This window comes from Talpa occidentalis, unplaced genomic scaffold, assembly GCF_014898055.3.
Source record: "Talpa occidentalis isolate TD23 unplaced genomic scaffold, MPIMG_talOcc4v2.1 talOcc4.4, whole genome shotgun sequence".
Taxonomy (NCBI): domain Eukaryota; kingdom Metazoa; phylum Chordata; class Mammalia; order Eulipotyphla; family Talpidae; genus Talpa; species Talpa occidentalis.
The window spans coordinates 146,461,863-146,476,665 of NW_023604295.1; the positions used below are offsets into that span (position 1 = coordinate 146,461,863).

The following is a 14,803-nucleotide window of genomic DNA, read 5'->3' on the forward strand; positions in this document are numbered from 1 at the left end:
CTCTCTGTTTAAATTCGGGGTGAAACCCCGTCGCCGCAGTCTGGAGGAACCGTGTGCACCCCGAGGGGAGCCTCCAGGGGGCCACGTCACCCCCTCTCGCCCCTGGTGAAGCAGCAGCAGGTGCGGCGGGGGAGACCCGGGTGACGGGAGCGCACGGTCGGGGCGCGGCCCCAGGATTCAGGCGGCAGCACAGAGGCCGCGGAGCTGGGCCTGGCGGGGAGCAGCGGGGAGCAGGGGGGAGCTGGGTTTCGTGCCCCCGCGGCGGCGGGAAGCCGGAGACCAGCTCGTGCTGGGGCGGAGCAGGAGGGCCGGGGAGCCGGCGCGGGGGAGCCGGGCAGGACCGCGGGGCGCGGCGGGGCCACTGAGCAGGGGAAGCTGGGCCCGCACCGACCCCCTGAGCGGTACCGAGAGCCCAGAGTGGGGGGCGCGGGGAGACCGGGAGCCCTGGGGAGGAGCCTGCCGCTGTCCCTGACCCGCTAGCGTGCCGTGATGCCGCACACCTGGCACGGCTGCAGCCCCGGACACGGACACCTGCGCCGTCGCGCACCTGCAGCGCCCCGCGAGCAGCGTCTGCGGCCGGCGGGGCTGCCGCCCGGGGCTGTGGCCCGGCCGGTCTCTCCTCCCGGCTGCATTTTCACGCGGTTTCAAAAGACACCCCGGCACCGGAACCGGGCGGCCCGACCCGCTCACCTGCTTCCTCACCGGCCAGGACTGACTTTCTTTGGAAAACTCGGGTGAACGTGCCCCCGCCAGCCCCGCCAGCCCCATAGAGGGGCTCCTCCTCGCCCCGCACCCCCGCCCCTCCCCTCCCCGCCCCTCCCCTCCCCGCTGACCCTTCCCTCCCCCACTGACCCTCGGAGCCCTGGGCCGGGCGGGCCGGGGCGGAGCGGGCGGGCGGCGCCCCCTGGCGGCCGCAGCGGGAACCGCCAGCTCCTCGGCGCCCGCGGCCCCGACCTGCCTGGGGTGGGGGGCGGTTGGGGGGCCGGACCCCGGCGCCGCGCGAGGCTCCGGGAGCTCCCAAGGACCCCCGCGTCCTCGCCGGCCGGCGTCTGCTGCGGTCCCGGGGCCCGCCCGGCCCGATGCCAGCTGCGGGCGCCCCTTCCCCGCGGACCCCCCCGCGGCACCCCCCCCCCCGCTTCCCCCCCCCCCCCGTCTTCCCCCGCCCTCCCCCGCCCCGCGCCCTCCCCCGCACCTGGGGCCCTGCCGCCCCCCACCTCGGCCCCGCCGCCCCCTCCTCAGGCCCTTGCTTGGCTGCCGGGCGGGCGCACGCCCCGCGTCCAGGGGCTGCCTCCCCGCCTGCTGCCCGCGGAGGCGGCCGGACCAGGGCTCGGCGGGCGGGCAGGGGCGGGAGGGCGCGGCCTGGCGTGGGGGGGCGGCGGGCTGGGGGGCGGCGGGCGGCCCTGCGGACGGACAGACGCCCTGAGAACGCGTCCAGTCCTCCGTCCAGCGGTGCTGTCTGCGCGGCGGCTCTGCCGGCCACACGTGCGCGACTGACCAGGGGCGCAGCCTCGCGCGAGGCCCGGCCCCCCCCCGCGGGCTGCTGGCCCAGCCCCAGCTCCCCCCAGGCCGGGCTCTGCGGGGGGGGGGGTCGCTGTCGTCCGCCCCCCGCTGTGCCCCCTCGTGTTCCGGGGAGCGAGGGCGGCGGATTCGGGGCCCCGGGGAGTGGCGGGGGCTGTGGGGTCGGGCCGGGCACTGACCGGATCGTCAGGAGCAGCAACAAGGGCCCAGGCCGGCGCCCCGCGATGTGCGAGGTGGGGCACCCAGCTGCCCCCCGCTGCGGAGCCCGGCCTTCGCTCCGCCGTGTCCCCCCTGCCCGCGGCGGCGAGCAGTCCTGGGGGCCGGGGTGCGGGGAGCAGCGCCCCGCGGGCGGGGAAGGGTGTGCACAGACGCTTCCCGGGAGGCCCGGGGCACAGAGCAGGTGCGGCCGGAGGGGGTGCGGTTTGCTTCTCAGAGAAACGGGGATTAATGTGGGTGCACAAGAGCCTCCAAGGACAAGGTCTGCGGGATGCGGCGATCCAGGCGCCCCCCTGCTGCCCACGGGGGCTGCACCTGCCTGGACGCGTCCCTCTGCGCGGGCATCCCTGTGACGCTCGCGCTGCTGGAACAACCCCGGGGTGGCAACGAGCCAAACGCCCGCCCAGGGGAGGAGAGGGAGCCGGGCCCCCGCAGGGCCTCCCTGACCCCACGCTGGGGTGGGGCGATGGGGGCCGCCTCTGAGGCCCCATGGGCACAGCGAATGGATGGTGGTAGGATTTAGGGTGGCTGGGATCCCGGGGGTTGCCACCGAGAAAGGCTGGAGGGGACCCTGTGGGTGGAGGGCCCTTTGCCCGCGTGTGAGGATGAAGTGACTTAGAGCCTGCGGCCGCGCGCCATGGGGCCATCCCTGGCAGCCAAGGGCGGGCACACGCCCTCCCTGGCCGTGGCCGCGGGTCGGGCAACGGAAGCCTGAGCTGGAGGCTGGGTTAGCGCTGGAGACCGGGGCGCAGGCAACGGCAGGGGGTGCACCGGCCGCCCTTTGCTGATTCTTCTGGCCGTTCGCCAGGGAGTTGGCCGGACTCGGGCCCCCACTTGCCACCAAAGGCGGATTAAGCCTCACGCCCAGCTTGGAGGTTTGTGCTTTTAATTCTCCACATCATAGTAGTGGGCGGGCTTGTTTTTCTTCAGTTCTTTGCAGCAAGACATCAGGGAGTGGCAGTGTGAGACCCACTGCCAGCCGGGCGGGCAGCCGAAGAAGCACCTGCCCTCCAGCTTGGTGCACGTGTTGAATTCCACGCCGCTGTTCCCCAGCATGGCCTGGCCTGGGGAGGGGAGGGACACGGGACACAGCCGCAGGTCAGCCTCCGCGAGGCCGGGGCCCCAGACAGTCCTCCCGGTGGGTGGGGGACGCTTCTTCCCTGGCTCACCCGCCGCGGCGCTCAGCCGCACCTGGCCTCAGCACGGGCCGCCTGGGCAGGTGCGGGGGGCAGGAGGGCCGAGCAGGGGTGTCGCGCTGTTGCCCCCTCCCAAGGTTTGGTGGGGCGGAGCAGGGAGCGCTGCAGACCTGTAGCCACAGCCCATCCCGAGTCTGCTGTCTGCCTGGGCCGTGGGCCCTCCAGGCCGGCCCCTCCCCAGAGGCCTCAGTCCTCCAGAGGCCCCTGCTTTCCAGATGACACCTGGACCCATCTCACCTGAAGGCAGGCAGACGGCCAGAAGGAAGAGTAGCCCCGAGAGACAGAGCGTCATCGGCGAGGCGGGCGCGGGGCTGGCACAGAGCTGCCACTTCCTGGGGTGGCCGCCAGGAGGTTCCTTTATAGGGCTGGGCCAGGCTGGGTGGGGCTGGGCACTGGCCCTTTTCTACCTGGAAGGGCACCTTCATGGCTAGAGGGAAATGGCCTCCGAGCCACTCCCTGCTGCTTCCTCTTCTAGAAATTACGGGAGGTGAGGGGACTCAGTCACGGCGAGCAGAGGCTGGGCGCCCTCATGTCCGTGCCCAGACACCCTCCCTCTGACTCGAGTGTGCACTGACAGGACAGAGACCGCAAGGGCTGCTTCCTTTCTCCTCGCTTCTGTCCACTGGGATCGGCGCGTGGCTGTAACCTGGGCTGGGAAGGTGTGGGCCTGAGCTGGCAGCGTTTCAAGCAGCACAGGGGCTGAGCCAGGCAGGTGCCTGGGCCTGGTGGAGAGGAGCTCACCTGCTCTCCTGGGGTGGCCTGACCCACCTGGCCAGAGCAGCTGCTGCAGGGAGTCTGTGACCCCCGAAGGACAGGGTCTTCATTTTCCAAATGTTGGTACAAAATGTGACATGTTGGGGGGTGTCAAGGGCTGTGACTTTGGAGGGGTGGTTGGGGCTCTGTCCTGGCCCAGGAAGAGCCACTTCAGGCCTGCGGTCAAGGCTGGCTGCCCGGAGCTTCCCTGCAGCTACCTGCATCAGGCTCTGGGGAAGGCCGTGTCCCCTGGGAGCTGGTGGCCGGCCGGGAGTGGAGAAGATGCCACTGGGCTTTATCCTTGGCCCTGGAGGCGAGCTCGTACCCAGTGCCCCCGGCGCAGGGCGCGGGCCAAGGCAGCGGAGCGTGGCTCAGACCCAGCGTCTACACCGCTGAGCCTCATCTCGAAGTGAGCCTGGAGGGGTTTTTTAATTAAACTTCTTTTTGAAGTCAAATTGTATTGGTTTGCTGTTTGTTTGCAAAACTATATAATTTGGGGAGCACAAGGTCACCCCTTGGAAGGTGCACAGCCTCGCCCGCCCCCACCTGGGCTCCAGCCCCCCTCCTCTCCTCCCTCCTCCCCACTCACACCCCCCAGAGTTGAAAAGTTCTTTTTGTCGTGCTCTCACCTTTTCTTTTCCTTGGTTATTTATCGTCGCCACCGAGTGAGGCGGTGCCGGAAACTGTCTTTCACGTTCTGTTTATTTCACCCGACACAAGCACCTCAGGTTCCTTCATTTTGTCCCAAAAGGCGCTGTCCCGTCTTGCCCCACGGCTGGAGAGTGCATGCCCCGGCCCTGACCCGTCGTGGCGGTGGCAACTGGACCGCCCCCGGCTGAGCACACGGGGCTCGAACACGGGACAGCCCCGGCCGGCGCTGTCCGGCCACAGCGCGGTTCCATCTGCAGTTTTAGGTGCCTCCATGCATTTCCCCGGCGCTGCCGCATTTACATCCACACGGACAGCAGCCGAGGCCGCCCGCGCACACCCTCACCGCCGTGCGCCTGCTCCTCCCCACAGGGCCGTCCTCCCCAGGTGGGGGTCCAGTTGGTTCTTGATGGCATTTCGCTGATAATAAGGGTGTGAACATTTTCATGTGCCCGTGGGTGTGAGCTACACTCTTGCCGTGTAGACCAGGCACGTGCTTGGGCTCCCCACGGAGCTTCCTCTGGCTTCCTCTGGGACCCCTGGCCCCGCCGCAGCCCCGCATGAGTGTGGAGGTCGAGGGCGGGCGGGTTCAATCCTGGCCTCAACCATGCGCTTCGTGTAACCTGCTGTGGGGGGAGGGGGCAGCGCCTCTGGCCATCCCCCGCCTGGCGGGCCAGGGGCTGTGTCTGCAGCAGGTGGCCAGCTCTCCCGGTTCTTGCTTGGGAGCTCTGTCCTCCTCCATACATTCAGGGTGCTCACTCACGGGCCAGGGCGGGGTGTGGCCTAAGGCGCCCCTTCCTCTCCGCCTGTGCAGCGCTCAGGACATTCCTGTTAAAGCGAGCGAGCACTTGACCCAAAAGCAAGGTGGATGCGAGTCCAGTTCCTAGAGGAGGGCAGTCCCGGGACCTGACCCCAGGCTCAGGTGACACAGTGACACACGAACTCCTGCCTCCGCCCCTTCACTGTCACCTCGGGTCCTAGGGAACCGGGAGTGGGGGGCAGCCCCACGGCCAGAGACCTGTGAGCTATGTGTCCAGTCAGCTTCCTGGGGCGGCAGTGACCTTCAAATCCTTTCTGGGTTTGGAGAAAGGGGACCAAGAGGGTTGGTGGGGGAGCAATGGCGTCCCCCAGCCCTGCATGGCCCCAGCAGCGAGGTCCCCTAAGCCTGCCTGGCCCTGCCTGGTCCCACATGGCCCCTGATGGTCAGTCCCCACTCCCGAGGGGGGCTGAACCGGGGTTCAGCCGGGAGCCCAGAGCTCACCACAGCGCCGGGGCCACAGGCGCTGCCCCGGGGAGGACATCCCAGGCCCCGCGCCCTCAGCTGGAAGTGCGCGGATGCACAGGAAGGCGGAGTCCAGCCATGGGGGCAGCCTGTGTGGAGACAGACCCCAGAGGCCAGCGCTCCCTGGGAAGAGGTGGGGACACCCTTTCCTCAGGCTGTCCTCTAGGCCTGACGGAGCCCCCCAGGAGGAGAGGGGAGAGTGCACGGCTTAAGGGGGGCCCTCCGCCCAGAGGGGTGAAAGGCCTGAGGACAGCACTCCCCTTGACGGCCACACAACCTCGCTCTGCTCCTGGTCTTTCTGAGGCACGGTCCAGAGCCTTCCGCCCACTCTCCATGTCCCTCTGGCTACTGAGGGCCGGGGTTAGAGCAGTCCTCTCGGGCTCTGAGCGCCCCCGGCTCTGGAGCCCAGCGGGCCATGGCGAGGCGCGCTCTGCACAGCGGGGGCGTTCGGCCAGACAATGGGGCTGGGCTCAGTGATCAAGAGACCCGCCTGCGGGCCTGGGGCCGGGAGGGTCAGCAGTTGCCCCGGGTCGGGGCAACTGGGTTCCCCCTGTTATCTGGGTTGGCGTCTTAGGACGTTCTGTGAGGGGCCACTGGCTTGGAACGGTGCCCTGGCCCCACGTGGAGGAGAAAGGCCTCCTGCTGGCTGCCAGAGCAGGACGCCCTTGCGGCCGGCCAAGGGGGTGCTGTCTGGCCCGGTGTTTGTCCCTCCTTGGCTTCGTTGGGGTCTCAGCTCCGCCTTGGGTCTCAGCTCTGTGGGGCCCATGGCGGTGACCCCCCGATGTCTGTGAGGGGCAGTGGAGGAAGGGGTGTGGGACGTAGCCTGCAAGCCTGGTCCAGCCCCACCCGCCACAGCCCCTCAGTTCCAGCCTGCGGGACAGGAGGCGCCATCACAACGTGAGAAAACACACGGGCTGGGCTCATGGTGGGCGCAGAGGAGACGGTGTGCAGCAGCCACGGGCCCAGGAGCAGAGCTCCCGGGAGCAGGAGGCGCTGCCTCACAGCCACAGGTCAGCGGGCCGCAAGGCCAGCGTGGAGGGAGAGCAGCAGCCGAGGGCCGACGGCCGCACAGGCTGCCGCGGGAGATGAAGGCCTGCGCTTTGGGGAAGCAGGAAGGTTCCTGGAGACGAGGGGCTGAGGAGAAGTTCCGAGGCCTGCAGGAGGCCTGGCCCCAGAGGTGGCAGGGGCAGGCGGGGCGTGGGGAGCACAGGGTGGACATGTGTTTTTGTGCACGGTGCAGGCACAGCCGGGCCACGCGGCGCCGTGAGGGAATTTTACCGGGTGTTGAGTGCATGTGCTGGGGCGCTCCAGTGCGCAGCCAGCAGCCGGGTCTGGCGGCCTCTTGGACAGCCCAGCGGGCAGCTCTGTGCAGGGCGCACGCAGGGGCGGGGCTCCACCGCAGGAGGGCGGAAGCCTCCAGTCTCCAGCCTCTGGGCCACACACCTTCCATTCAAGCCTTGCCCAGGCAGGAGTGCCCACGAGGGAAATAAGGAGTGCCCAGGCTGCTGGCAGCTGGGAGGGGGACGGCCCGGGTCCTCCCTCGCCAGCCCAGGGCCCAGCACAGACACCAGCATCTGGACCTCTGCCCTCCAGAGCTGTGGCAATGCGCCTCCAGCTGTGAATCGCCCAGGCAGCCAGCCCCAAGGAGGCCAGGACGGTGCCCCCGGAAGCATGGGCGAGGCTGGTGGCCGTCACCGTGACTGCATGGCCGAGCGGAGGGAGCAACCCAGGAATTGGGAGCCGTGAGCACCAGAGCCCAGAACTGGGCTATTTCATACGTGGACACTGAGAAGGGTCCATGAGCAAAAGGGCCTGGGGGTCTCACTGAGGTGGGGAGCACTGAGGAAAGCCGAAGACTGGCTTCATGCTGCTGCATCCACGTCTGGCGGGGTGGGGGTCAGGGTCCAGAGCAGAAGCCAGACAGACGGGAGCTGTCGGCCAGCTTCAGGCACCTTGAAGCTGCGCAGCACCGTCGACCTTCCACCCAGGAGGCAAAAACCCCATGGCAGCTTCTTGGCCCACCCGCACAGCGCGGCTCGGCAGGGAGCCGGGAGCTCCCAGTTGCTGTTGCAGGGACTTGGGGAGCCACAGCCCTTGGGGTGTCTAATTTCCTGAAGCAGACGGCAGCTACGCCAGGCCTGGGCCCTCGCCGCCCTGCCCTAGAGGAGCGAGGGAACCTGTGTGAGTCACGGGGCCGCCATCAGGCGTCATGTGAACTCGGGAAGGCATTTATGCTGCCTGAGCCGCTGTCTTTTGTCTTTAAAATGGGAGGATGCTACTTCACGCAGGCTGCGCACGTGTGCACGTGTGTGTGTTGTGTGTGTGTGAGAGAGAGAGAGACGGGGGGCGGGTACCACTGGAACACTCGGCAGCTCCGCACGCAGCCCTCCAGGTCACCGCGCACCCCAAGGGCAGGTGCAGACAGGACGTACGGGAGGCCAGAGGATGCCCCCAGCATCACGGACCTGCTGACAGAGTCCCCACAGGTGTGCGCAGGTGGGCTCGGCAGGTGCACTGCAGTGAGAGGCGAGTGTCCAAAGCCAGACCTTGCGTGCATTGGTGTGCTCAGTGGAGCAAGCAGAGGCCTTGTCCCTGGCGCGCTGCCCCCCGCAGCGGCCCTGGGCTACTTAGGGAGGCCGCCCCCACCGCTCCGCCGCTGCTTCCTGGTCGCGGCCATGAGGAGCACGCTCCCGGCCCTGGCGCTGCTTGTGGCGCTCTCCTGCGTCCCACCGGGTAAGGCGGAGGCCCTCCCCGAGTGCCGTGGTGGGAAAGAGAGTGCGGGTTGTCCAGGAGGGAGAGGCCAGCTGGACCGGGACGAGGGCAGGGGGCGCAGGGAGGGGTGTGGGCAGAGGGGCCCCGTGGGCAGTTCTGGAAACGGGACAGTGAGGAGGACACAGACCAGGAGGGCTCTCTTCAGACAGGCGAGGGGGTGAAACTCCCCGTGGGGGTCTGTGGAGCGTGAGGCCGTCGCCCCAGGATTAGCCTGAGGGAAGCACCAGTCTCCAGAGCCAGAGGCTCTGGGGCCGAAGGGAAGCACCTGCAGGGTGCCCAGAAGCCGCATGGCCAGCGAGTTACCTGGATTCTTCCTCACTCGTCTGGCACCGAGGCAAGCTGGCTGCTGCCAGGATAACGACAGAGGGGGCTGTTCAGAGGGTCCTAGAGCCCCGGGGCAGAGTGTGCGCTCTCTGGAAAAACCAGCAACCTGGGGACGCCAAGAGGGTCTCACTGCTGTGGGGTCTCGGGTGCTGTTTGCAGCTTTGCCTGCTGCCCCAACCCTTCATATGCAGGGTCCCGGGGCGTCATGGGTGCCCCTCAGGCAGAGGTGAGGATGAGGTGAGGGCCTCCCAGGTCAGAGGGTCTGTCCCTAGCAGAGTCTCCAGCTGAACCCGTGGGCCCTGTTACTTGCAGGTAAGTGGCTACCATGGAATGGCTGACACTGGGGCCTCTGGACAACAGCTAAGAGCCCCTGAGAAGGGGACATCCCGGCCTTGCTGTGACAGGGTGTTCTGATCCTGCCCCACTCACCATTAAAAGCTAAGGAGTCGCCTGCAGGCTGCTGGCCCGGGCCCAGCCCCTGCAGCAGCCGCCCTCCCAACCCAGCCCCTGCAGCAGCCGCCCTCCCCTGTTTCCACCGCAGTGAGAAGTGGACCGAATTCCTACATCAAGAAATTCTACAGCACGTGCTGGCGGTTCCATGGCCTTTGCAAGGTAGCATGTGCGGCCAAGGAAGAGTACCACATTCTGTGTGATTCTGCCAGGAAGTGCTGCATTCAGAAGATCCATATACCCACGGTGGTGGGGCTGTAGCTGTGAGTATCGGGGCTCCATGCTGTGCTCGTGGACCCAGGTCCTGCCACGAGCGCCTTGTTTCCAGCCCCCAGCGTTGCCAGGGCTGCTGTTTCTCTTCCTTTAGATGCGTTCAGGGTCTCTCCCATGGAAACAATCTCGTTAAATCCCTGCTCTTTAGGCGTTTCCTTCTGCTAATTCAGTCCTTGTTAACATTTAAAAAAAAAATGTTTTTGAGGTGGAACATGAATCTGAAGACTGCACGCTCCTGAGTGAGCCCCGTCATGAAGGTCACGAACGGGGCCCCTGCCGTGGCCTGCGCTCAGACGGAGCCCTCGGGCCAGTCCCGGCTCCCCCAAGCCTGACTCCTATGATCACGAGCCCTCGCACCTGCTTTTGAGCCTCCAGAGGTGGAATTTCCCTGCCGGGACACCCTTGTGCCAGCGTCCTCTAGTCTCTCCCGTGACTCCTGTTTCCACCACTTGATGTGATCTTCGCTTACTCGCGCTCTTTGGGGTGTGCAGCTACTTACTGGGTTGTCTCATTTTTTTCTACCTGGGCATCTCTGAGAAGAATAACGCAAATAAATGCATTATTTGATGTTGGAAATGAAGGAAAATCCGTATTGAAAAGATCTAAGTGGAAAAATGGAGTGTGTTGTGGTTTGCGAGGCACAGCCAGGGAAATCTCACCCTGGCTAGTGTGACCAGGCAGTAAATGTTTCCGTTCTTAAATCCTAGTACATCTCATCATCACACGCAAGAGGATCACTCAAGCTCACAGTGGTCAGCCCCTCTCTTCTCTCAGTGGGTTTGTGGGAACTAAGTGGTGAGAAAGCCGTGCACCCCCAGATGGCAGAGGGAGGGAGACTTGCTCGAGCTAGACAGACCCGGGGCACTGGCGACGTCCATCCCGTGCGCCAGCCCTCAGGGCGAGACTCTCGATTCTTCTAAGAAAAGGACCAGGGGACACTATAGGCACCATGCACCCTCCCGCAGCAACCTGCTCAGTGGGGCGCCGGGGCCCTACCAGAGCTCCCTCCCCTACCTGCGAGGCCAAGGGCAGCGGCCCCTTCCCTCCCTGCGGGTGTCTGCTGTTGAGGCGCAGGGGAGATGGCTCCACCTGGTTTCTCTAACAACTGCCGCCTGTGACACCAGCGTCCTGGGCCTCTGAGGAGCAGCGGGCTCCTCGCATCCCTGCTGGAGACCCAGCCCTGGGCTCACCGAGCTTTGCCTTGACCCAGGCAGCCCGAGTCCCGAGTCCCGAGACCCTCGCCCCACACAGAGGCGGGAAACAGCTGCCCCAGCAGACCCCGCTCTGCCGCCCCAGCCGGGGCAGCCCGGGTGCGCTCACAGCCCGTCCCACTGGGCGGCGGCCGTGCTGCAGCCTGCAGGGACCCCCCAGGGGGCGGGTCTGCCCGCCAGGCCCTCCGAGGCCGCTGGTCAAGAAAGCGAGGAGCCAGTGGCGCAGGCAGTTTATTGCCCCTGCTCACAGCACAGCACGCTCAGCCCGGACACCACTAGGGCCCCCAGGAGGCGCAGTGGCGGGGAGAGGGGCGACCACTCCAGCTGGTCCTGTGCTAGGAGCAGAACCCAGAGGGTGGAGGGAGGATCCACGCCGGGCTAGTGCAGGGGAGGTGCGGGAGGTGGGGGGGACCGCGCGGCCGCTGCTAGTCCACGGCCAAGGAGCCGCGCGGTCCAGGCAGGGGTGCGGGTCACTGGGCCCGGCACGTCTCCCCTGCAGATGGGATGGCCAGAGAAAGGGTGCCAGAGGGGAGCAGGGCCCACGGCGGGCAAGGGCGGCTCTGAACTATCGGGACAGTCTCGCTGTGAGTGAAGAGCGGGGCGGGCACTGCGGCGGGCAGGAGGCCACCCCGAGGTGTGAGGATGTGCTCCCCGCGGCTTTCCCGGGCAGCTTGGCTGCTTCTGGGGAGGCTGCCGCTCAGCCTCGCAGTCCAAGGTCATAAGGCTCGTGGCTTATGGAGAAGCTGCTCCCCGCAGCCACCGGCCGGCAGGTCAGCCGCAGCGTGAGATCCCGGGCTGTGCTAGAGCGCGGTGCTGGGTGCCGTGCGTGTGTGTGGCGGGGGTGGCAGTCTCCAGTGCATTGCCCGGCGCGGGGTCAGGGCCTGGGGTTCCGGGGTCAGGGCTTGGGGTTCCCCTTGATGCAGCACTCCAGCTGCAGCTTGCAGGCCGCGACGAGCATTTCGCTCTTGTAGCACTCGAGCCTGCAGAGGCCGTTCCCATGGCAGGGCTTGTGTAAGTCCGAGGACGTGAGCAGGCCTGCGGAGAGAAGGGGCGGGAGGTCACGCACTGGGCTCCGCGGCCTCGGGGGGACCGTGGATCACAGCGGGTGGCGGGAGAGTTGGCCGCAACGGTGGATTCTGCAACTGAAACAAAATGACCTCGTGTTCCACATGGAACTGTGACTGTGCCCCGTTCCCACGCCGGCGCCCTACCATGGCGAGGGGACTATGCTGGGGGAGGTGGCGCTCGGGACATAATCAAGGTCAAATGAAGGAGAGGGAGTGGCTCCGTCTAATTGATTTAGCAGCTTCTTGGAGGGGGTCACAGAGAGAAGACGGAGTCCCAGGCGGGAGAGAGCGCCCCCACGGCCTCGGGGTTCCCGGCTCCAGACTGGGAAGCAAACCTCACTGAGTCACAACATCCGCCCTGCTGGTTTCGCAGCCTGAGAGAATTAGTGTAATTAGTGACGTCAGCGTTGGGGCAGACTGGGCAGTCAATATATTCAATTCAGCTGTGCAAGCTGACGCTCACTTATTCATTCACAAACCATTTTTTTAAACATTCTATTTGATTTATTTTTTTGCAGTGTCAGCATGAAATTTAATTAATTTTTTTTCATCCAAAAAATTGTCAGGTAGAAGTGAACATCAAACTTGTTCGCAGACATATAATTGCCATCTTGACGGAGTCTCATTCTCTACGTGTTAGAGCATTCGAGCATTTATGAGAGACTCGCGCTTCTAAGACGCGCCCCAGAGCGTGCTCACCCAGCGCGAAGTGGAATGAGGCACCAGCTCCCCCACACCCAGGGCTCTCCCCACTTCCAATGCATTTCAAGCTGTTGAAAATTCCTGTTACGATTACTTATTTTTTCTCTTTGTTTCTTTTCTTTAAAAAATGAAATTCGGGCCTCCCCTGGTGGCGCAGCGGTTGAGTGCTGTGCTGAGAGGTTGCCTGCAGCCTCTGCAGCGCCGGTTCATTCCCTGGCCGCCGGCGAGGGTCCTCCAAAACAAAACAAAAAAAACCAAAAAAAAAAAACCCTCCGAAATTCTGTGAACCCTGTACGGTTGGGGCAATCTCAAGGAAATTTCAGTCTGAACAAAAAGAGAAGAAACACAAAATTCCTGAGCAAAGACGGGATGAGCACTATGAGGAGCGTCATGGGAGGGCTGTGAGTTTGGTGGGGGGGGGGGGATGGAGGTGAATCTGAAGGTCTGGGATGTCCTGAGGCCCGAGGTGACCTGAGGCGAGGCCCTGAGGCCAGGCGTCCGCTTTTACCCACATGCTGCTCTGCAGATGATTACAATCTGGATGTTTCTTAACATTCACGTGTAAGGGGTAGTCAAAGGGAAGAGGTCAACATCTGGCCAGCTGTAGAGACTCTGAGCCAACTCCTACCCAGTCTGAGGGGGGGTGTAGGGTAAGGAAAAAGTGTCAGGCTTTTCTGCCCTCCCGCCATCAGGATAGATGACGGAACCCTGCGGTCCTGAATGCGTGCCTGATGGCGGCACCTGGAGCAGGGTGTGGGCATAGGTAGGTGGGATTCAACTGGGCTTTTTAAGGGCGGCGTCACGGGGACGCCAGCAGAAGCCAAGAACGAACAGAAGCCGAAAGAGAAGCCGAGAAAGAAGCAGCAGAAGCCGAGAGAGAAGCAGAGAAGGCCGGAGAGCCCAGAAGGAGTAAAGCCTTGCCGGGGGCTGGGAGGCCTGCCAGCCCCCCGGCTCCCCAGCGCCCCTGCCTGCCGTGTACTGGGTAAATCCCAAGAAAAAACCTGCAAAAGCCACCGAGGACTCTGACTCCTCCTTTACCCGGTCTGCATGAGGTCCTAGAAAACCTGCACTGTGTCCATTCCTACCCCTCAGGGGGACAATGCCCAATAGGGCAGAGAGGGGTCAAGCTTCCTTACACGGCAAGATGGACTCCCTCGTGTCCATATAACGAGATAGGCAATTCCTATGGACGTGACGAGCCATGAGGACATATAAACTGCTAAAGGGACGACTGTAGACTGTGTGGTCATTTCCTGCCCAGTGGCTACACATTCAAGGCCATAAAGCACGGCGGAACTGGTGCCATCCAGTGACTTCAAGAGTCTGTACCCTACGGAGACTTAAATCTGGCCGTTGAGTCACAGGACTTGAAAATCTAGCTCATCTCTGGAGAATACTTGAGGAGGATGAGAAAGTAAAGGGAACCTCACGACACATAGATTTAAACTCACTCAGAGGCGCTGAGCGGGGAGAATATTCCAGGTGAGATTTCTTGCAGTGACAGATGCGGGGAAGCTGACGAGGCCCCCCAGCGTCCCTCAGACCCCCCTCTTGATACCTCAATCGATCAGGTATTTCTTGAATCACCTAAAGGTCATTAAACCTTTTCAAACAAGCAGCTCCAAATCTGTCTCCTGAGGTACCTAAGGGATCTACAAATAAAGTTCACCTGCAAGCAATGCCAGGCAGTTTCACACGCGGTGCTGTTTGCTGGCTTTGACTATTATGCCACAAAGTGTTTTTGAAATAGAGGCCAAGTGGCAGTGGAGAGGCAGGCGGGGGTGTGAGGTGTGAAAATAGCCAGGATGAATGAGGTGTGACCTGGGAAATGTAAGGATGCTGCCTGCCGGCCCCGGCCCTCACGGGGGTGAGGCGTCACTACAGTTATCCCACTTCATCCTCACGGGACTCTGAGGAGAGCTGTTTGTTTTCATTTTGTAAATGCAGAAACTAAGAGAAGCTTGGACTTCTAAGTCTGCACGACTTGCAAGCTGGAGAGCCGAGCTCCCGCCCAGGCCGTGCCCATGTCCACGCCAGTGACAGTTTTTTCCACATGGAAAGTGGAGGTATCCGTGCTGGCGGGACTCTGTGGACCTGCTTAGCGAGGCGGCTCTCTGGACCAGAACCTCGCCCCCGGCCCAGAAGGTTCCCATCTCACCTGGCTGCACTGGGGTCCAGAGGAGGAGAAAGACCAATGCCAGGAGGGGCTTCATGGCCAAGCTGCTGTCTGAGGGCTGCTGGCCGCTCGGACCGGGCGCGGCACCCAGGGGAGGCTGAGCACATACCTGTGGCCTCAGGCCTGGGGCCCACCCAGGACGCTCTGTGCTGATTCCCCAGGCCCAGCTGGCCACGCTCGAACACCCCGGTCCTTCCCTGCTGCACAGTTCCTCC

General features: G+C 64.4%; 2 protein-coding genes across 2 annotated transcripts; both read right to left on the reverse strand.

The window, feature by feature from the left end:
• Positions 1-2,619: 2,619 nt before the first annotated feature.
• DEFB136 (defensin beta 136) lies at positions 2,620-3,222 on the reverse strand. Its single transcript, XM_037526718.1, has 2 exons — positions 3,168-3,222; positions 2,620-2,798 (listed from the first exon to the last, which is right to left on the reverse strand). The coding sequence occupies exons 1-2, from the start codon at positions 3,220-3,222 to the stop codon at positions 2,620-2,622; spliced, it is 234 nt and encodes a 77-aa protein (XP_037382615.1).
• Positions 3,223-11,538: 8,316 nt separating this feature from the next.
• Positions 11,539-14,625, reverse strand: DEFB134 (defensin beta 134). Its single transcript, XM_037525384.1, has 2 exons — positions 14,571-14,625; positions 11,539-11,678 (listed from the first exon to the last, which is right to left on the reverse strand). The coding sequence occupies exons 1-2, from the start codon at positions 14,623-14,625 to the stop codon at positions 11,539-11,541; spliced, it is 195 nt and encodes a 64-aa protein (XP_037381281.1).
• Positions 14,626-14,803: the final 178 nt, after the last annotated feature.

What these genes read in the sequence shown, in the direction of transcription:
- DEFB136 (XM_037526718.1), bottom strand. Translation starts at nt 3,222, where the DNA reads ATGACGCTCTGTCTCTCGGGGCTACTCTTCCTTCTGGCCGTCTGCCTG. An exon ending in GGCCGTCTGCCTGCCTTCAG is followed by an intron (nt 2,799 to 3,167) that starts GTGAGATGGGTC and finishes TCCCCTCCCCAG; the next exon opens with GCCAGGCCATGCTGGGGAAC.
- DEFB134 (XM_037525384.1), bottom strand. Translation starts at nt 14,625, where the DNA reads ATGAAGCCCCTCCTGGCATTGGTCTTTCTCCTCCTCTGGACCCCAGTG. An exon ending in CTGGACCCCAGTGCAGCCAG is followed by an intron (nt 11,679 to 14,570) that starts GTGAGATGGGAA and finishes TTCTCTCCGCAG; the next exon opens with GCCTGCTCACGTCCTCGGAC.